General features: G+C 44.3%; 1 protein-coding gene across 1 annotated transcript in view; it reads right to left on the reverse strand.

Annotated features, from left to right (window-relative positions):
• Positions 1 to 22,872, reverse strand: part of LOC119462064 (relaxin receptor 1) — a 73,035-nt gene that overhangs the window by 46,034 nt on the left and 4,129 nt on the right. Inside the window, exon 2 of the mRNA XM_049672411.1 lies at positions 841 to 990. Within this exon, the coding sequence (XP_049528368.1) occupies positions 841 to 990 (150 nt within the window). The remainder of the gene's footprint in view (positions 1 to 840; positions 991 to 22,872) is intronic.

Raw genomic sequence — 22,872 nt, forward strand, 5'->3', positions numbered from 1 at the left:
TGAAACATTTAGAAGTGAAAATCATAAATTGCTCCCAAGAGCCCCTATAATTTCACTTTTTCATTTGACTTAATTAAAGCAAATTCATTCAAAATTGCACCAGCGCTTACCTAATGAGATACACTAAAACTGCAATTAGGGCTTTCTGGTTAATTGCACTAAAGCAAAGAACAAAATGCGCTACGAAAAGATCGTGCCGTTGATTGAGAAAGCTTTTCTTTGCCTATGGGGAGCATTTTGGAGTTTGATGTGTATGCCGACGAGGAGAGACTCAGCTTAAGCTTCTTGTAACGATTCGCAAAATAGTAAGCGTCACTTTGTGTTTTCTAACCTCGAGCTCTCGTTCACAGACTGCGTTTCTTCCTCTAAATGCACCCCCCCCCTTCTACTGGGAAAGCGCGAGCACAAAGGCTTCTAACCGTAGAGAGAGAGAAAGGATGCATAGCGCAAGGCAGGGAGGTAAACCAGAGGTAGTTCCGGTTGGCTACCCAGCACGGGGGGGAAGGAGTCGGGTGATAAAAAGAGAAAGAGACTGGAAGGGGAGAGAGAGAGAAAGAGATACGAGCACAAACAAACCTAGTAGACTATATAGCGGTAGGGAGAGGCGTTCTTAAAGTCTTTCGTGAAAGCCCCTAGACCACAGGAACCTTAGTAACGCGAGTAAGGCCTTCAGCGTGGATGTTCTTTCGGAGCACTCGCCTAAAGCGTTTAGTTCCGTTAGTGGACGATTGTCCAATTGGTCCAGCACTCTGCACAACACTTGTCTTTCGGCATGATAGCTATGGCAGACCTTTTTTCCAATATGGTCAATTGTTCGACACGTTGTTCGAGTGCACTTACCGCAGCTGAGCTCGTCAGAGCTGTCGGGACAGTCAGCCCTGCCGTCGCAAATGAACTGCCGTCGCACGCAGTCCTTGCCTGTCTTGCAGGGAAAGTGACCCTCGGGACAAACAGCCTCTGTCGCACCGGCTGACGCCCACCAGCCGAGCCCTGCGTATCGTAAGCGGGAAGAACCAGAGATAATGAGAGATGCACATTTTAACAGAAATTTGGCAGAGACACTTAATACTGATTACGTGTGGGAATGCGAAAGATTATACCGTTTGTAGACTCATGACGTGGCGCCACCTTCTCCTCGTTGGCTGCGCCGTCACGTGCCCAATGATTCACGCACTAGGCCTCACCTATAGTCAGCCAGATGGATGTGCCGTGACATATACAATGACGCACATACTAGTCACACCTTTAGTAAGCCAGAACGGTGGAACCGCCGTGGCGTCTGGGAAGCGTGCTCGTCTCGCAGCCCGGTGGCGCAGGTTCCATTCCCACCCAGACCAAAATGTACAAATTTTCTTTTCAATGTCACTGATTTACTTCGCTTACAGGAACCTCCCTGAAAAATTTGGCGTCAATCAGAGCATTTTGTGAAGTGTTTTTACTCTTTGCGCCCTCGAACACTTCCAGTAGGATCTTTCAGTTAGGCCCACGCCCATGAATTTTCGCGTAATGGGGCATATAATGCTTTCGCATTAATAACCTGTAGTATGTAGTCTGGCTGATGGCCTGCTATTCTACTCCACGTGTCTGGTGTAGGCAGCTATACTCGCGGACAACTTTCTGTGGCAATGAAGGGAAAGCTACGCGCGCGTGGATGCTGCACTTGTGTTACCGCGCCAAGTAGTCCGGCAGCGCTTGAGAGTGCTTTTGGTTGCTCCGACAGACGCTGAATCGACGCAGCTTTCACGTGCGACGGTTTCGCGTTTGCCCAGACGCGGAAGGGAAATGCCGCAAAATAAGTAAACTTTTACACTCAGTGGTGTGTTCTCTCTTATTTAAATGTTGCTAATAAGCTGTTTATGTTTTCTCTTCCCCAGCCTAAACGCACCTGGATTAAAACGCGGGACTCTTTTCAGTAGCGCTCTCACTTGTGCGCGCTTTGCCACCGTAGCTTTCCTTTCATTGCCACAGAAAGTTGTCCGCGAGTGTAGCGATCATCATAAACGCGCGAACAACACATACACAAAAAAAACATTGGCAGACGCTTCGCTGTTAAGAGTAGAACGCGATAGCATTAGAGGGTTCCTGACTGCTTCTCACGCTTCCCGGCCACTGCAGCTTATGCAGCTGTAGTCTTTACCATAAACGCTTGCGGCGAACTCTATGCACGAAGGCGAGCTTTCTGCTTCTTTTTTGTTTCTTTCCCCCGCAAGGCCGGCGCCGACGCTACCGCGGATGGTAGAAACGCGGCGCGGCGCGCTATGATTGGTAGAAAGCAGGGGGCGCGCACCGCTCTGTTATTGGTAGAAACGCGGCGCGCGCCGCGCTGTGTTTAGTAGGCGCGTTTCGCTCACGGTCAACTCACTTTTCAACACCGCCGACGCCGTGCTCACTGCACTAGTGGCCCTTAACGGTATCGCTTTAACATTGGCAGTTTCGCGCGAAGGTGAAGCATTGAAATCAATAGCACGGTTTAGTGTTGCGAAAGCTGGCGTGATTCCGCCAACGGCGTTGCAAGCGTCGGATCTCGGTGGTGCTCGAGATGATACCGAAAGAAAACGATCAGCATTCCTCAGCGCCCGAATATGCGGCAACTTGGCGACATCGGTTTTGAAGCCAAACGCACTACGTGTCTAACTTTATTCTAGTCCGTGTCGCGATTTGCCCTTTTACTTAAGATTAAGCTACATCACTCACCCAAGTGTCAGCTTTGTCAAACTTACCCAGACATGAATAACTAGATCAGATTCGCTCAGCTGACTGGCATATTTTTTTTTTCAGTTCTTATAGTGCGCAGTAGATGCACTAGAGAAAAAGTGATATGCAGTTAGTTGAACACGTTTGCATATCTTTCTTCGCTTTGTTACCTCTGTCATAGCTGTGCGATATTCGGCGAATCTCTCGCTCTCCGATATTTCTTTTTTTTTCACACGATTGGTACTGTCTGACTTGAAACGACGTGCTTAGATGCGGCATGACATGATGTTGGTTCCTTCTATTTTTACTGCTGTATTGAACAGAGTTTCTACCCTTTAGATAAGTAATAAATACTTTGACCAAATCAGGAGTTTACTACTGCTCGACGTGGAAACAAGACAAGCTCCGCAAAATTATGCATGTCACAAACTGCATTATAAGGAAAACGAAGGGAGTGAGCGAAAATTTTCATTATCTGGCGTAAATTGCGGCGTCGTGAAATTCTTCTGGGCAGAATTGCAGCTGCGAAAATTTCCCACAAGATGGGTTTGAATGCGCTTTTTTTTAGTGTACCGTACGCTGCGTTTTTTTTTTGTGAACAGAATTTTCTACCAGATATCATAATTGAAAATATATATTGAAATATTGTCACTGGTTGTTTGTTGTCCTGTGTGTGCCCGCCAATAACAGCTGTTAATGACATTCCAAATGTCGTCCTAATTCAGCACAATAATATTAGAATAAGAATGATTCAAGATGACTTTTTGATTATCTGGCCAAATTAACTTCAGCATTGTCATCCTCATTAACGTCACTTATGTACGCCATAGAAGCTCACTGCTATAAGAACTTTTTATACGACAGACTAAAAAAATTAAATTATGGGGTTTTACGTGCCAAAACCACGATCTGATTATGAGGCACGCCGTAGTGGGGGACTCCGGAAATTTGGACCACCTGGGGTTGTTTAACGTGCACCTAAATCTAAGTACACGGGTGTTTTCGCATTTTAGTTAACAATTGGGACATATGCTGCCATTCACATGAGTACGTACCTTCCATTTTTTTAGCATGCAGAAATTATTTCGGAATGTCTCCAATTATCTTATGAGATGCACAACCTTCGAGGTCACGTAACTTTGTTTTGAAGTGCAATTGCGATATATATTTCCGTATTTAAGTTCCCAATTGCAGCAGCTCTATGCTGTTGAATGTCAATGAACCGACGAGGCAAAGCGAAGATTGAGAGGATAACACCAATGACGGCTTGCAGACGACGCATGACTTCTCGTATCGCCTATTTTTGGCGGATGCAAAAGTTACTCTATAACAGTAACCCTTGGGTGAATGAAATACGAGAATAGCTCCGTGACGGTGAAGCTGTTCTGGCAGCTTTGGACAGTGCATTATGCAACTTGAAAAGTGCTCCTAATGCCAACCTCATTATTCCAGCTGCTGCCTTTTAAGGCACATCCTTATTTCCGTTGTGCTACAGGGGATTTCCGAATGCACTTTCTTTTGGCTGTTCTTCTCTTGTGACACTGTGTCTTCCGGGAAAAAGATAAGCTCGCCATACGATGCGACCATTCTCGTTTCGATGCTCGAACAACGTCCCAGTCACTAAGCCAAGGATAAAAGGATTTCCATGCAATCGGAAAAAGATTTGCTGAGAGTAATTTGTGTGCAAATAACTGCACATCCGGCATTTCGCCCTATGTTAGACCAGCAGCTCAAGCTATCCTCGCTGCATCCCTCCTCGCCCTTTATTCTTTCGGGAAGCCGTAGAGGACACATGTTTCATGGACCTCTTGTTGGCAAAGAAATATTCGCCACTGACCGGCACCTGTGTTTTTAGCTATTCGGGTACCACGGCTCCCAGGTTCCCATTGTTACTAACCTCCTGTCTCTTCGAAAGGCTGAGTAAGCCTTGTCTGTTTGGGATGAAATGCACCCATTGCAAGCGGCTAAAAGAACAATTGCTGTACCTGCACAAAGGCATATATATATATATATATATATATATATATATATATATATATATATATATATATCCGCATGGGATGCTCATCTTGGTTAGGGCGAAAGAGAGACTGCTTTCGATGCCACTGTTGGCCATACAAATGGGATTTTTTGTTCTTCTGCTGTGTCTTAAGCTGACACATATTAGTACAGGTAGCTTGTAATCTTTCTTCCTATGTATAACTACAACACCAATATGCTGGACTTGGAACCAGAGGCCGAAAACAACGCAATAAAAGGCTCCTTCCGTCATAGTGTTGTCTCTTGCTTTCGCACTATAGCATTTAATTTGATTTTTTTGCTCGTATAAACGTCGTTTCACAGACTGATGTAGAAGCAACACCGTAGTAGCCTCGGTGCCTGCATGTGCTAACGAATCATATATATGAAAGAAGGAATGCAAGCGCGGAATCTACTATCCTGTCATTGGTCAACGAGATGAAGATAACTGTGACAGGCACGTCAGGAAGCTCCAAGAACATGGAATAAAACGCAGAAGAAGACTAAGCCCCATGTACAATGTCCGACGATGCACATATGGGGAAAAGATGTCCGCATTGACGTCAATGATTCTAGGCTCTCGGGTTCAGGCAAGAAATTAAAGGTCTCATAGCCACCTCTGCCAGCCTAAGGGAAAGTTATGTAAGCAGGACTCCGAGGAGGAGAACAGGTGCTCATAAGAAGTAGCGGGAACGTGAAGCTGTGGTAGGGGGTGCTCGTGTGGAACAATTTTTTTTATTGCGAAGCTATATACCTCTACCAGCCAACGGTTCTTTCGTGCGCCCAGCAAAAAACTTCCGCCAAAGTGGGCCGATCCTGGCGATAGATGCAGAAAGGGTCCAAGCTCATTGGCACATACCAGGGACGAAAAAGAGAGGAAGAAAGACCGAGAGAAATAGAGAGAGAGAGAAAGAAAAATAGAAAATCACCACGAAGGTCAGAGAAAAAAGAGAGAAAGAGAAAGAAAGCGAGAGAGAGAGAAAAAAAAGAGACAAAGAAAGAAACAGAGAGAACGAAGGAAAATCAGCACGAAAGTCACAGAAACAGAGAAAGAGAGAGAGAGAGAGAAAGGAAGAAAGAGATATAGAAAAATAGAAAGAGAAAAGGAAATAAAGAGGGACAGAGAAAGAGAGAGAGAGTGAAAAAAAAAAGAAAATCACCACGAAGGTCAGATACACACAAGACAAGCTTCGCTTACCCCCATTTTCTCGTCAGGGGAAGGGCTGGTGATTTTTTCTTTCTTTTTTATCCACGCCACGTAGGCACACAACTGGAGAAAGCATGGTACGTGTTTGCTAGGACGTCGTGGTCCATGTTGACATTCGCAAAAGACCACCTGCCAACGCGGACCAACGTAATTGCTGGTAATCTGAGAAGACTGCAGCTGTTTGGCCTTGTTAGCCTTCATGGCTTCAAGCATGATGTAAGAGAAGGTCGCGGGCCGGCCGATGGGTTGTCTTAGTTTATGGATCGCGCTTGCGTCTTTCTTGCAAGATTGTTGAGGTACAATGCTTATTAGATGTACAACCTTGGCGAGTGGGCTAAATTAAAGATACGCTGTAGGGATTGAAGAACAAATAACTTAGTGCATCTGCTCATAGTGTCCGCAATACAAGGGGCAGTGGGAAACTCTGTGCAGCCGCTTGAACAGGCTGGATAAGCCTCTTCTCTCAGTATACAAGAGCCTTGGTCCCTGGTCATGCCCTGACATGACACGCTGTCACACAGCCCTTTATGACATTATAATAGGCAGAGACCTTATGCAGTCTCATTAAAAGAGGATCGATCGTGAAATGTGCTCATTGTCAGACTTCGTGCGCGCTCATGTGAACTTGCACCACCCTTTTCTGCTTTTTTGATGCTATGTGCTACTGTCAACGTGTTACATGAAGTATCTGTAGTAGTCATGTTCTTTATTCTTCGCTGTGTGCTAGCTGCTTCTTTTGTGTGTGTGTGTATGTGTGTGTGTGTGTGTGTGTGTGTGTGTGTGTGTGTGTGTGTGTGTGTGTGTGTGTGTGTGTGTGTGTGTGTGTGTGTGTGTGTGTGTGTGTGTGTGTGTGTGTGTGTGTGTGTGTGTGTGTGTGTGTGTGTTTGCAGTGACCGTACGGACAGTGACCGCTATGCTAATGCCCACTGCGACTAGACGTCCGCATGTTGCCGATACAGCGCGCTCCGGCTATGCATATTCTATAGCAGGCCTTGCCTGAGTTTAGTCATGTTCTATTCCTTTGCTATATTTATTTTCTGCCTTTCACACTTTATTCTTTTGTTTCTATTTTTTGGTACATTTTGTATATTTAGCTGCATTATGAGTTTATTTTTAGTTATTGGTATATCTGCGTACTTTCCACGACCTCATTCATTTATTGAATAGCAGCAGCAACAACAAAAACAACAACAAACGTACATGGAGATGTCTCAACCAACCATAAACAATAATGTACAATCATTTCCCAGTACACCCTCAACTCTGATAAAAGAAAAAGAATTAAGTCATGTCAGCTACGGAAAGCAGACATTGCATTTTGACAATAATATGACAGGTAACTTCGTTCGTACTATTTTATGCTGTTTAATATTAGCTGTTAACGCGATCACATGTTCAACGAGCATTCGATTTCTAATGAGACATGTCTTGCATATATTGTTTCTGTTGTTCTTCTCCGTGTGGACCACTGAGTTAGTCCTTCCTTGAACCTCTAACAAACTCAGACGAAAAAAAAAATCAAACAATCAACTCTGCGAATGCATCTTAATTTTTTATTATATGCCGAAAAGAAAACTTTGCTCTACCATACGCACAAGCTGCAGCTTCCTTGGTCATTTTCATATATTTGGCAATTTTTATGAGCTACCGTACATGAATATCAAATAGTAAAAAAATTTGAATTCCAGCTTCATGATTTAGCGAAGGACTGAACAAAGAACAAAGCAAGGATAGGAACAGCAGGGGGGGTCAACCAGACGCGCGTCCGCTTTGTAACGCTACATTTGGAGTAAGAGAAAAGGGGTAGAACACGAGTAAGGAATGTGGTGGCTGCGTCATCCAGACTACGCAGCCCAATTAGTTGGCATTTGTGGACGACTGAGAGTCACAATATCTCTGTGCAAAGCCCCGAAGAAACGCTGCGATGATTTAGACTGTCTTTCACATTGATCTTGTACTCATCTAACGAGGAAAGACAATCATAGTTACGCATAAAATTATCTATAAATCTAGTTTACAGACCCTCCAGGCCGTACTTGATCATTTTATCTATCTTATATATATATATATATATATATATATATATATATATATATATATGTATTACATTCTGGACTCTAAGGTATAAGTAAACTTGTCCGTTATACGATTTGCCCCTTCCCGCTTTCGTCATCGTCAGCCATCGTGTTCATCATCATCTTCCTCTTCATCTTCGTCCAACACAGAGAAGTTGATGAATGTACCTCAGGCCTACCTCCTTGCCTTTCTTCTCATTAGCTTTCTGTCTCTCTCTCTAATGAATAAAAGCAGCGTTTAGAGCACTTTACAACATTGTTAAAGCTCTTCTTGGCATCAACGTAAGTGATGCCAACATTAAATTAACTAGGATCCGCTAACAGCTTGAGAAACTGAGAAAAGTAAAGGAAGAAAAAAATGAGTGATTTACATTTTTAGTGCATTGTATTATGTGAATTCAGTAATTTCGCTAATATGTGGGTTATTACGACACCTCACAAATACGTAAGGCGTGCCTTAATGGTTACAACAATGGTTACATTGTGATAGTTCGATCTGAATCATCTTGAATGCTCTCCTTAGCAGTGTCTGTTATCTGCTACTTCCTGTAGAGGCAGTGTTTCAGGTACTGGCTCTAAACGTCTAGTTACGTTATATTTATGGCTAGCAATAAGAGAGCTGTAACATTTACCTCGGCTTAAAGAAAATGGCGGCATTTACAAAGCATGCATCAGAGACCAAGCAGTAAGTATCCTTGCCTCTTAAAGCGATTTTTGGCCCAATACAAGATACTGTGATGGTGGTAGCGTTGGAGCAGGCGGGGTTAGCCTGGGGTGCTTGGTCGGCAGTAACTCCGCTTGAGGCTCCATATGCTATTAGAGCAGGGGCTAAACACGGTGTCTCGGAGGAAGACGATCAACAGGCCTAGAGCTCTGTTCCTAATTGCATCCGGCCATTTGAGGGAACACTATACGTACTGAAAGCCAGTCACACAAAGCCATTAGTGTTCTTGTTACAAAATCATCTGCATTCGTTAGGTTCGATGTAGTTAGTGGCGCCGGAGTGTAGGCAGTGCAATCTGGAGGAGACGTAACATTTGCCGAATTAGTGTCTTGCTCATTACCGCGGCCAATAATTGCACTGTGGCACTTCATGCGCACTTGTGTCGATCGACTCAATGTGCGCGAAGGTCCATCCCGCTCTATATACGGGACGGGAAATGGGCACTCATTTGATTTATTCTTATTTGATTACTCCAATGCGCCGTTGTGGCTCCATGGCTATGGCATTAAGCTCCTGAGCACGAGGTCAGATGTTTTATTTAAGGCTGTCGCGGCCACATTTAGCTAGGGGCGAAATGCAACAACGCTTGCGTACTTAGGTTTAGGTGTACGTTAAAGAACCACATGTGGTTCAAATTAACCTGGAACAGGCCACTACGGCGTTCCTACTATACTGAGTGTGCAGTTTTGGAACATTAAGCCCTGGAATTTTATTTTTGATTTCTTTGATTACTTGTTCGTCTTTTTGTGTGTGTTTGTGTTTGTACACGTAGTTCTTCACCGTGTTCGAGGTGAGATAGGTAATGGTGACAGAAAGCTGCACAAGTTTATTCCCTGGATAAACGCTATCTTTACCTTCGGTATCTCTCAAGCTATGACTGCAGTCCGTTTGTGTTATGGAAAGCTCCTATTACAAGGAAGTATTACCGGACGATCTTGGTGGGAGTGAGAGGCATTTCAGGGCCACTTTTAGACAGTTTTTTGTTACATTGGATTCGCGAGCAAACTGTAAAACTGCGGCATGTATTTAAAGGGATGTCCACCAGGCTGTGCGAATGTGGCATCTGCGAGCTCCAGCTACTTGCCAAATAGGACAAACAGTGCACCTTTCTCCCTTGCTTCGTTATTTATAGCTTTGTTTATAATTCGATGGGAAGCCTGTTTTGTTTCGCTCAGTCGTAACGCCGGTGCAATCCATTAAAAGCAGCTGCTTTAACAATCTGACGGGTTTGTTACTTTCAAGTTCAGTGCTCTCGTTCCTTTTAGCGTTCACCTGCTTTCCCGCGTGGAATTCTTCTTGAGGTCTATCTGCTGCTGTACGGGGTCGCGCCAGTTGCCTGAAGACGCTTAGTCTTCGGAGACAGAAGACGTACGTGAATCACTGCAACGCCGCCAGGCGAAGCCACATTTTCTCCTTCTCGGCCACATTGTCTCTGCAGTGGGATTACGTGACGTAACACACTACTTGGAATGATTCTCTTTGCGCCTATTTCTCCGTCCGGCTGTATTTATATTCGCCTTTCACCGCTAAGCCAAGTATCACTGTTTGGCTTACTAGTTGCGCTTAAAGAAAGAAAGAAAGAAAGAAAGAAAGAAAGAAAGAAAGAAAGAAAGAAAGAAAGAAAGAAAGAAAGAAAGAAAGAAAGAAAGAAAGGGTTGCTTTGATGCGTATAGAAAAACACGATTGCTTAGAAATGGAAGCGAATAAAGGTGGATAAAGCGTAATAAATAAAGCCATAAAACATCTTAAGCCACAAGCACTAATAGAATGCTCATGCGCTACGCATCATTCTCATGGCCACTGAATGATCGGCGCGCCAGTGCCCACTCTAGTAATTTTAGTTCCGGTAAGTAAGCCTAGTAATCTTAGTACGCTCGCAGCAGCTTTATATGCATTTCTACGGCGGGACAAAGCTGCTAACGCCTGCAGTAATGCCTTTGTAGGGTGTCCACTTATAGAAATCCTTTATACGCCCGCCCACACCCAGTGCTTCAGCCTGTGCGTGTGTGAGTGTGAAGTTTCACTGTGTGTACTAAGCCAAAGCAACCAGGCTTGTTTAACGTATGGTGGTTGTTTTCCAACGTACGTTGAATATAACCCCCCCACCCCCGAGTGAATATTAAGATGGGCATGACCGGGAATACGGCAAACAGAAAGCAAGCCAGATGTATTAATGCTTGGGTGTCTAGACATGGATGCGTGGGCACCACTCGTGTACGGACGGGCCAAGGAACCCGCCATCACTTGACTCGTATACAATGATATACGTGTTTATTTCTGGGTACAGAATTTTGGTCTGCGAAAGACGTCAGCAGGATTAATTTCGGTGGAAGCGTTCGTAGAGGGTAAAGAGGTTCATGTTCCCTATCTAGTTTTTTTTTTTTTCATGAGACTATTTAAGTACACACGATGAAACAAGCACCATGTACGACGAAGTATCTATATAGATGGCGATATTTTGTGCTTCTTTTGTGCGGCTGAAAAGCACTGTGTTTGTTCCACCGCTATTCATTTTATGGTTCGGAAAATCTGAATATAAAAAAAAAGAACGCTGTCATCATCCGAGAAGTGTATACCAAATTCTCTGAGAACTCGTTCCCTATCACACGACGTTTGTGCTTCCTCCGGTTCATCGAACTTCAACGTGTCGTTTTGTACGATTTTAAGCCTGATTGCACGCTTCCTAGAGAATTGTCCAAGCAAGAATCTGTCGCAGCCACAATATCTGGAAACTTAGGACACGTTCCTTGGACATATGTTGTCAAGTACTAGTTTAACCCCACAAAGCCTAACACACAATTTTTGCTACGCTGAGTACTACACTTCAATATTTTAATTTAAGCGCAAGAAACGTAACGCGAAATCCATGGTAGCGTTTTTTATTACGCTCGAGCGAATTTTCAGTTTTAAATAGTTCAGCGAACTAGTTATTAATTGATTAAATACTTCACGAAGTGTTACATAAGAAATATTTCGCTTGTTTTCTTTCTTTTTTGTGCGAACATACTACAGCTGCATTGCCAGAAATCAATATGAGCAAGTTGTTCTAATTTTCCTTCATGTGGAATGATGCTTGATTTTTGTGGGGTAAAAGAGACGTTAAAGAGAGATCTGATGGCTTATATAGATAGAGGCAGGCTATTAATGCAGCGGGAAATGCCCCTAAATCGAAGCAAGTAAATATGCGCCAGCGAATAACTTCGTCTGATTGTCCCTCTGCTACGTTCTTTTCCCTATTAACGGCTCTATGTTCGCCATGGTGTAGTGAAACCCTGCACGAACTGTCCACGAGATACAAAAAAAAAGAAGAAACGAGAAACTAAGTGTGGACAATCCACATATAGGGTCTAACTTCTCTGTTGTTCCCGAGGACGTTCTCTTGATGGTAAGCGAGGTCCCATGCACTTAATTCCTTTCAAAGACCTCCATGCTAATGTGCGTACCCTTAAGGTGTGATCTATGTTCTTCGTCCCCACACTTGCCAGTCTTCTCAATTGCTTATTGTGGGCAATTACAACGTGTTAGTCGCCCACAATGTTAGTTGTTCTTGAACGTGTGTGTGGGGGGGGGGGGGGGGGGGGGGGCACCTCTTCCCTTGTTGCTATAAGAAGTCCAAGGGAATTTGTAGGGACCTTGTTGGGGAATTCAGAGGGAGAGACCTCCAAGGAAACCTATTTTCTTGAAGTATAGCAGCACATAGGTCAGGTGCAGCACGCATTTTAATGCATTAGCATTCTTAGGGTACTTCACCCGTTTTCCGAGGCGGCTATCACTGGGTAGTCCATGGTCGAATGGGTAGCGCATCGTGCTGCTGTGCTGAGGGAACAGGATTCAAAACCAACCATCGGCCCAACTTGGGTCACTGAGTGTGTGGCAATGTGTGCATACGCGCCTCTCTTCAACAAGATCTCTTTCATGCCGACATGGGAAACTGTAGATGCGGGACTGGGTAGGTATTGCTGTTTGAAGAAATTCTTTGACGCCGACTTCGATAACTGGGTTTGTGCCACTCAGTCTGTGCTGGTTTTCAATGAACCTCTTTGATTTGAACTTGGTATGTGCCAGTTGGTGTGTACCGCTCTTCAATGAACGTCTTTGACGCCAACTTGGGTAACTAGGTAGGCACTGAGTGCCACCGGAAATGTACCTTAAATTTATCCCATACTGAGAGGAATCTAACCCACGTCACAAATGTTCGTCAAGGACAGATACCCGATGCTCTAGTAGGCTGCGCCACAAATACACTGGGTATGCGCCGTTTTTCCCTGAAGGCCTTTCACTCCAACGCTTTAGTGAGCTGCGCCATGAAGGCGACGATATAGATGACGCCGAGTGTTCTTAGGAAAGCACGAAAGAGGAATCCTGCGGCACTACACACCTCATACATAACTCGTTTCGACGGTGACAGTACGTTTTATCGATATATTGATTCATTGCTAAACGCATTACCGTCGACTGTCAGCGTGAGACGGGTTCCGCCGAACTTCAGTTTTTAATTGGTATTGTTTGCTAAATTAAGTGTGCAAGGAGAATGACAAGCCAGAGCAGTTTCCAATGCTGTCTCATCGAAGCACTCGAGGCAATGGTTACACGATGCGATGGAGGCTTGCATGCATAGACGGCAAGCAACTTAGAGTTCTATTTCCAATTTATTGATCGTCAACGTGTGCCACGTTTAATACATTTAAAGTCAGAGGTATGTATAATTTCATGGATTTGCACAGAGAACGACAGCATGAGTGTGCCGCTGAACAGAGCATGAGCTGTGGCTACAGCGATAATCTTGAAGGCTAGAGGGACACCAGTTGCACGGCGTGCATGCGTGAATAAATAAACGCATTATGAAAACAATAGCGTTCGCTCTTTCGGTACTAAAGAATAATAAGAATTACGCATCGCCGGAGAATTTTGACCGAGATGGCCCACCCCCATTCATAGAGCCCCACCTTGTCACGTTCGTGAAAAAATTTAGAAAGAAAGAAAGTGTCGCCTTTACAGGAGTGTATGTGGTATTTCTTTACCACCAGGATTAGAACTCATTTTAACATGACATCTTCTTGTAATAATATTTAATGTGTTGCCCAAACTGTCGGCATAGTCCCAGAAAACTATAAACAACTAGCTAAGTTCTAAAGTAGCTCCCTAATGTAGCTGCAACGTACAGGCTTTGTCACAAGTATGCCTGCAACTCAGCGCCTACACCATATACTTATTTCGGGCGTATGGTACGATTTCCACGGCGTTTTTGACCTTACAGACCACCGGGTGGTTTATGAGAGAGTGCTTTTCATTCCATAGGGCGTTGGACCTAACCGCATACCCCAGTCATTACGTTAACCAGCTTGTAGTCTGCCTTGCGGTCGTAGCTAGCGCATTCTGTATAGTTTCGACAAATAGTAGTGCACATGCTTCCGTAATCATCTACACAGTATATACTTAGAAGTATGGTTGCAGTGACAAATTGGCATTGCGTCATTGCGCATCTACTCACATTCACGAAAAGCCACGAACAGCAGGAGGAATTGCAAGTGATGCATTCAACGGTCACTGTGTCTTCACTGTTGGGGTCCTTCAGGCTGCCTCTTAGACTTGACCTAGAGCAAAATCAAAAGAAAAAAAAAAGGAAATGGAAAGAAATTTGTTTCTAGAGCCATCAAAGAAGAACATACGTGAAATCATTGCTTAGTACATCATCAGAGCACCCGACTCTAATAGGTCAGAGTATTATGCCTTAAGCTAATAATGCACGTACTTGGTCCAAGGACTTGCACCGCCTGTGCGCACCACGCACCGAAAGTCCTTCTAACCTTTCTGAGAGACACGAAATAAAGAAAGACACATAGAAAGCTTCTCTTTCAAAATCCAATTCACCCAAATTTCAATCCAGGAATCGTTCTCGAGTTTCTCGCTGTGTGCGCCTTCGTGCCGTTATCCTCACAATCACTCTTGTCGATCTTGTTGATCGTTGTCTCGTCGTCTCTATCTTTTATTGTGGTCGTCAAACCAGGTGCTGACGTCCATGGTTCCATTTCAAACTTCAATCTATGCTCCTGTTTACCAGATTTCTTTATCATTTGTTATGCTCACTGTGCGTTTCGTTCGAAACTGCGCATTCTATGACGATGATGAATAGGTGCACGCATTGCTTTTCCAGAAACGACCGTTTTTCTGTCTGGCGGCAGCTGTGAACATGATGCGTAAACAACTAACAAAAACAAAATTGCGACGTCAAGCGACGTCTGCACCAGTGATCATCTCACGCCGCACAGGTCGCGAGCAACGACAAAAGAAGCTTGCTCCTCACTCTTTTCTGGACGCTTTATTTCGTCACATAGCTGATTCTCATACGCGGCTGCTATTACTCATTAGCTGACATCAATCAAGATGGCTCTCTGGATCAGTGCGCTTCTTCCTACTGTTACTTTGTATATTTATTCACTCAATTTAATAAAAAGGCTGAAGTAAGCGAGAATCTGCTTTAGAATTTCGATAATAATATTCGCTCTTCCGGAAGAAGCTCGTCTGCTCACGCTCAGCCGCGGCCACCCGCGTAGGAATTCAACTCTGGCCAACCTGCTTGTCGTGTCGTAGCCGTCGGGTCTCGCTAATTTCAACTTGTTTTGACCGCTCAGCTAGCCTCGAACAATGCGAAACGTAAGGTGATAACATAGGCACGCTTGCCAGCGCGCGCTCACTCCTGGCCACTCCTGCTTAAATGCCTTGGCATACTTCGTTTCGTATTTGAGCTATTGACACAGCTTCAAAATTCGCAAGTTGGGTGTCGCTACTACCCGCCCGACGGTCACGCTGGTGTAAGACAAAGCCGGTCCGCGCCACGTAGCACACCAGAGCTTATCAGCTCGAGCGCGCACTCACGCCCTGTCGTGCACAAGGCAAACGCTGCGCATACAATTAGGCCAAAACGCGAACACTTTCAATATGCTTTGAACCTGTTAAAAGTCCTCGGAGACTCGGGCCCCGTTGCATAATGAACGCCTAGCAGCTCCCGCAATCAGTACGAACCCAAAATAATAGAATGAGAAGAGTGTAGCCCCATTTCGTCGAACGATGAGCGCTGCAGATGGTTCATTCACTTCGCGCGCGACGACAGGGCTAATGAGAGTCCTGACTCCGAGGAAACCACATGCATTCATTAGACTCATTCATAACGATTCTGATTGCTTTCCCAAGGACGACATTGTTGCCTGTACTCTCTAATCACCTTCACTCCCATCCCCACCCCTTACTCACCCGCTTCACTATTCTTTCACCGTGTAATAGGTCAAGCGACCGCGAGGCATTGGGGAAGTTAGGGTGCCCGCGGCCAGGCGCTATCCTTTTCTGAACGTCTACTAGCTTCTCGTTCGTAAGCTTTATTTAATGTTTGCCGGTCGCACTCGCCAATATAATATCCAACGTCGGGATTGGCTAACAGCTGCTTTTACGGACAACTCTAGCGGAAAAAACAATTATGGAGAATGTCAGCCCCGGGAATCATTTAAAAAAAGTAAGAACAAAGTGGAGTTTGTATTTTGCACATTTTCAAGCAAAGACAATAACGTAGCGAAAACTTCGGGTGTAGCTTTACATGCTTTGCCAGGTTGCCACTGTCCTTGATTAAACATACACTCTAAGTTTCGTTCTGCATAAGTTGTAATAAATATGTGGAACATATTTGCAAAAATGTTTTCTGTTCATGCTGATGAAGTGGAAAAACCTATGTCAACGAATGTCATTCCTTCTCATTCATTCATTCATTCATTCATTCATTCATTCATTCATTCCGTCAACGAATGTCATTCCGTCACGATAACGTTCCGTTATCGTGACGGAATGACACTGCGCGTCACGATAACGTTCCGTTATCGTGACGCGCAGTGTAGATTTGATTTTGGATGTTCCCGTAGACTCCACTATTTCCGATTTTGGTGCCTATACGACGCTCCAAACGTAAAGTTCCTTGGCTATAAGGCTTTAGCCAAACGCGGTAGTCCTCGGCGAGGTGCAGTGCGCACACCAGCGGACTCGCAGCGGACTCGAATATTATCGAAATTCGAAAGCAGATTTTTGATTATTTTATTATTCAACTGCGTCAATAAATATACACAGTAACAGTAGGAAGAAGCGCAATGATTCAAACACCTTTCTTTATTGATTCAAACACATTTCTTTCTCTATTGGCCAATAGCAACCGCGTATGAGAATGTCCTATATTACGAAATAAAGCGTCCAGAAAAGACTGAGGAGTAGGCTTCAGTTAAAAAGAGATCGTTTGAAAGAAACGTGACTTCGCACTCCCCTTACGAGCGCTACGCGCTGCGCACGACTACAATGTTTCGCTGAGATGTGCACAACTGCGCATGCTATCTGCGGACTGTCTTTTCAGCAAGCCCGTAGGCCTATTTAAAGCGTAAACCATGGTTTATCTATAGTTGATTCAAGCACCTTCGGTGAACCATCTATCGCAACCGAAAATCTTGTTTCTTTTACGCCACATGTGCGGAACATGCAGCAAGTCTTCCACGAAATTGCACCAACCTCCGTGCAATGTGTTTGTATTGAAAAAATACAACAAAGGCGAAGTTGTCGTTTTCATTGCATCAGCAGCAATTATGAAGAAAACTAGCGTGAGTCCTGGTCGAAGAGGCTTACTTCTTACAGCGAAGCTGTAAGCTTCTAGTGGTTCGGAATTTTTCGTCGGCTAGTGCTCATCTAAACATAGTACCGCGATCTAGTGGCTGCGTCCACTGAGGCAAACTTCAAACGGCAGCTGGAAAAATGGCTTTGTCTTTGAGTTTCCGCGTAACAGAATTATGTTTTCTCGTATATTCGATTTACAATCCGAAGCTATCATGTCTGCAGCTTGTGTCTATAAGTCGTACTTTGGGAATCTTCTGACACAATTTACTTTGAAAATTCAATTAGTTCAAACAGGGCACTTGTGGTTGGCGGAGGGCTCAGAAGAATGAGGGTGCAAGCTGCACTTCCGCACGCGTGCGTGCGCGCGTGACGTTCGTGTGCACACAATATACAGTCGGCGTCACCTTTGTGTAGAGCACGGGGACGACTGCCTCCGGGCCGTTTCAGAGGCAGCCCGATACGTCTAACGCTAGCTGGTGGGTCCGACGTCAAGCAGTAGGTGCTGGGTACGTTTGGGCCCAGCAACTACCGTTAGACGTCGCTGGCTGGCTCCGGAGCGCCTAAGCAGCCGCCGTTCCCGCGCACCACACAAGGGTGACGCCGACTCTATCGATGACGCCGACGCTATCTATCTTCGATTCTTGGGCGCTCTGCCCATTTCATGTGTCGCACAGCGTGTGCTGCTACCTTAATCGACATGATGGCAAACGCTGTCCAAATAAAAGTATTACGCCAGTAGCTTGTGGTTGTCTAACGTCGCTTGTGGTGGTGGTGCTTGTCCAACGCATCGGCAACAGCTTCGCTGTACATTCACTTTCACGGGTTGGAATGGAGGTGAATTTTTAGAGCGCAGCTCTTCGGCGCCCGTTACTGCGGTGAGCGTCGGCGTATGAGGCAGAAAGCGGAGGAGGAGGGTATGGCGAAAGCGTGAGAAAAAAAAGCGCAGTGCCGCGCAAGACGGGCTTTACGGCGACAATGGCTACGAGATGGCGCCAGAGTAGAGCGCATCGTCTGTATGTGCGCCCGATCTGGTGGTGATGATGATGGAATGAACATGTAAAACACGCGTGGTAATATATATTGTACTAATGATAATTACTCTAATCACTCCGAACGACGCATGTGCTGCTGGACACGTTAATTAAATAAACCCTAATTATTTAATTGATTTACTGATCGATTCATTGATTGATTCATTCATTCATTGATGCTTCTTCACTTTGTTAGGCGTCTGCTCCGCTTTCTTCAGAGAGCGTTAATACGTCAAATATGAAGTGAGTAGTGAACGAGGACGAGGACCAGAATAAAGGCGTTTCCTGTGAAAGTTAAGCTTCGATTTGTCCAAATTTTTAAAATTATTTTATCCCTTCTATCACTCGATTCTTGGTACCCCAAAGCTGGTTGCGCAACTTCACTAAGGACAAACAAATCAAATAGCGAAACTAAAGTTCCATGAGCCGAGGCAGCTACACGATCGGCCAGCACTCGCTCAAGAACCTTTTCGTTGCAAAACCCTGTAACATGATGCTTACATAACCTGACAGCTTCCAAAATTTTGCTTCAGAGCTATTAGAGGTTAGGTAGAACCAGCAAAATTATCAACGCCTTATTTTTAAGCGTCAGTTTGTTTTTTTAATCAGGTAAAGTGACGTCTAGTAAGGTCGACAAAAGTGGAAAATGAGTATTACGTAATCTTTAAACAGCGAAAGCATGGGCTTTGAAATACTCGTTTGTATAACCAAACACCCGATGCGCCATAATTATTCAAAAATGCGTTTCGATTTCTCCCAGCGTCGTCCTTGTATTCATTTTGCGAAGCTCATTAGTAATAAGATGTAATTGTGATGTTATTCGGTTTTAAAACATATTTGCAGTAGAAAGAGATAAAAAATGAAGGAGGAAGCAGGCTAGAAACTGTCACCAAAAGCGGCACAACGTCTTCCTATATTTTAGTAACGAGGGCATGCAAGCATAGACCTTGAGAAGGGAAGAAGAAAGAAATAACAACATGCGGGATCACAACAACTGAAATGAAACAATGACAAAGCAAAGTACGGCCGTTGGAACAAAAAGAAAAAAGGCTGAGATTGCTGTAATCATAAAAGAATGGCAAAGCAAAATTACGAAAATGTTAGTAATGAAAAAGTTCACCGACGATTACGATACTCCCTAGTGAGAAATTAGAGTGCAGCTTCATCATCATCAGCAGCAGCAGCAGCAGCAGCAGAAGCAGCAGCAGCAGCAGCAGCAGCCGCCGCCGCCGCCGCCTATATCTATGTCCACTGCAGGACGAAGGCCTCTCCCTGCGATCTCCAATTACCCCTGTCTTGCGCTAACGTTTCTCTTGGTATCCATTCTCTAACCCTAATGGTCCACCGGTTATCCATCCTACGCTATAAATGGCCTGCCCAGCTCCATTTCTTCAACTTAATGTCAACTAGAATATCGGCTACCCCGTTTGTTCTCTGATCCACCCCGCTTTTTTCCTGTCTCTTAACGTTAGTCCTAAGATTTTTCGTTCCATCACGCTTTGTGCGGTCCTTAACTTGATCTCAAGCTTTTTTTTGTTAGCCTCCATGTTTCTGCCTCATATGTCAGAACCGGTAGAATGCAATAATTGTACACTTTTCTTTTCAACGACAGTGGTAAGCTCCCAGTCAGGATTTGGCAATGCCTGCCGTGTGCACTCCAACCCAATTTTATTCTTCTGTAAATTTCTTTCTCATGATTAGGGTCCCCTGTGAGTAATTGACCTAGATAAACGTACTCCTTTACAGACTCTAGAGGCTGACTGGCGATCCTAAATTCTTGTTCCCTTGCCAGGCTATTGAACATTATTTTTGTCTTTTGGATATTCATTTTCAACCCAATTCTTACACTTTCTCGATTAAGGTCCTCAACCATTTGCTGTAATTCGTTTCTATTGTTGCTGAATAGGACAATGTCATCTGCAAACTGAAGGTTGCTGAGATATTCGTCGGTGATCCTCACTCGTAAGCGCTCCCAGTCTAAGAGCTTGAATACTTCTTCTAAGCATGCAGTGAATAGCATTGGAGAGATTGTCTCCTTGCCTCACCCCTTTCTTGATAGGTAACTTTCTACTTTTCTTGTGGAGAACCCAAGGTAGCTGTGGAATCCTTGTAGATATTTGCTAAGATATTCACGTATGCCTCCTGTACTCCTTGATTACGCAATGCCTCTATGACTGCTGGTATCTCTACTGAATCAAATGCCTTTTCATATTCTACGAAAGCCATATAGAGAGGTTGATTGTACTCTGCAGATTTCTCGATTACCTGATTGATGACATGGATATGATCCATCGTAGAATATCCCTTCCTGAAGCCAGTCTGTTCTAGCTCTTGGTTGGCTGAAGTGAAGTGTTGCCGTGATTCTATAGTAAATTATCTTGGTAATTATTTTATACAATACTGAAAGCAAGCTAATGGGTATGTAATTCTTCAATTCTTTAACGTCTCCCTTCTTATGGATAAGTATAATGTTGGCATTCTTCCAGCTCTCTGGTACACTTGGAGTCGTGAGGAATTGCGTATAAAGGGCCGCAAGCTTTTCAAGCATATCTCCTGCATCTTTGATCAAATCTACTGTTATTCCAACTGCTCCAGCAGCTTTTCCTCTAGTCATGTCTTTCAAGGCCCCTCTAACTTCATCGCTAGTTATAGAAGGAGCCTCTGTATCTGTATCATCTGCAGCTCTATACTTGTTTTCATTTGGCAATATATTGTCTTGTGCAAATGATCTGTCTCGTGCGGCACGTTGCAAACGGAGTCAAGTGTGGTGCGACTGCCTCGATAATCGGCAGATCGCGAGAAGCAGCGCGTGGATGGCGCGTGGGCGCGATTCACAGCAGCAGCCGCCGACAGACCTTCTAGACGACGCGCGCTACTCTACCGCCATCTCGTAGCCATCGCTGCCGCAGTGCGCATCTTTCGCGACACTACGCTTTTTCTTTTTACGCTTTCGCCGTAATCTTATCCTCCGTTATCCTCCTCAGGCTGTCCTTGCTCTCGCCGCTTTTTTCATCCCCCGCTGCGCTCCGCGTTCGCCCTTTCATCCGCTGCGCTCGCTCGCTTGGCTAAAAGATAGCGCTCTAAAGGATAGCGTGCAATGCTGAAGCGTTTAGTTTCAATACAAAACATATGCTTCCAGTTTTATCGTTGGATAGTGAAAGTTTACGAATACAATTCTACAAAAGAAGTTTTATAGACAAGAATGAAAGCGGTATGGGATCTTTCCTTTTCCGTAAAGAAATCACAAGAAAAATGAAGAACGTGAAAACATTTGATAAACCCAACAGCAACTGCGTGTACCAATAGTTGCAGTTTGTTATTCTCTCCGTGGTCGTGTTCATTCCTGAGCGCTGAAGCATTCATGCAGGTGGGACTTCGAAGAAAATCTCAGCAATCAGTCCTACTCATTCAACACAGATGCATTGGTATAAACATTGATACCGGTGCAAATCTTACAAAAAAGGGATAATAAATGTCGGGTCCCGTTCTTTGACGATCAAATATTTTCTCTGAGTGCTTTCCGTAGGCGATTGGTCAACTGAATATTCACGAAACAGGGAATACTGGAACACTGAATTGAAACGTCGACACAACATCTCTAATGTAGTTCCGCTTCATTTCCAATAATTAACTGGCCATTTTTTTAGCTATGTTTCACTTGGTTGATGAAACATATGAAACAATAATGATAATGATATACCGTAACTGTTTCATGAAGCTCGACCCTAGGAAGAGCCGACGCTCACGGGCATTTGGTCAACATAGGCACCATTTAGTAAGAGGTGCATTTTTTCCCCAAATATATTCCACTTAGTTGATGGAACATGTGAAACGACAGTGAGAGGGGTATACGGTAACTGTGGTAAGAAGCTCGACCGTAGGAAGGGTCGAGGCTCACGGACATTTGTTCAACATAGGTGCCACTTAGTAAGCGGTACGTGTTTGCACATTTGTTCCACTTTACCTATGTGGAACAAGATTAAGAGTGAAGGGAAAACTTTACTAGAAGCCCTGCTGCAGTTTTTAAAGATGGCTGGACTGTTCTAATGCCTTTGAACATACAGTAAATTCTGTCATGTGTGCGCGCGGATTACACCTTGTCTCTTTCTGTTTTCTATCATGATTTATTTCCCTCTCCCGGTGTAGGACAGCAAACCAGGAGCACCTTAACTTTACCTTCTTTCTCTATTTTTACATAGAAGTGGATATATAAAATAATTTTTAAACTATTCATATCTCTGCATGGCACTGACCTCATTTCACACAGCAAGCATACAGCACGATTTGCTCTTTGCTCTATTTGCTCGATTTGTTGATTCGTCAATCTATTGTCTGGTTGGGAGAAGGGGAAATACGTCGTGGCGTAGAAAACTGCCATGCTTATCATATTTTCTGCTGGTGCAGAATAAAGCGCTGTTCGACATGATAGTCGGAGCAATTAATTTACAAAATCAATTTTCACAGCTTGCATTCGGTTGGAAG

This window comes from Dermacentor silvarum, chromosome 8, assembly GCF_013339745.2.
Source record: "Dermacentor silvarum isolate Dsil-2018 chromosome 8, BIME_Dsil_1.4, whole genome shotgun sequence".
NCBI classification, from domain to species: domain Eukaryota; kingdom Metazoa; phylum Arthropoda; class Arachnida; order Ixodida; family Ixodidae; genus Dermacentor; species Dermacentor silvarum.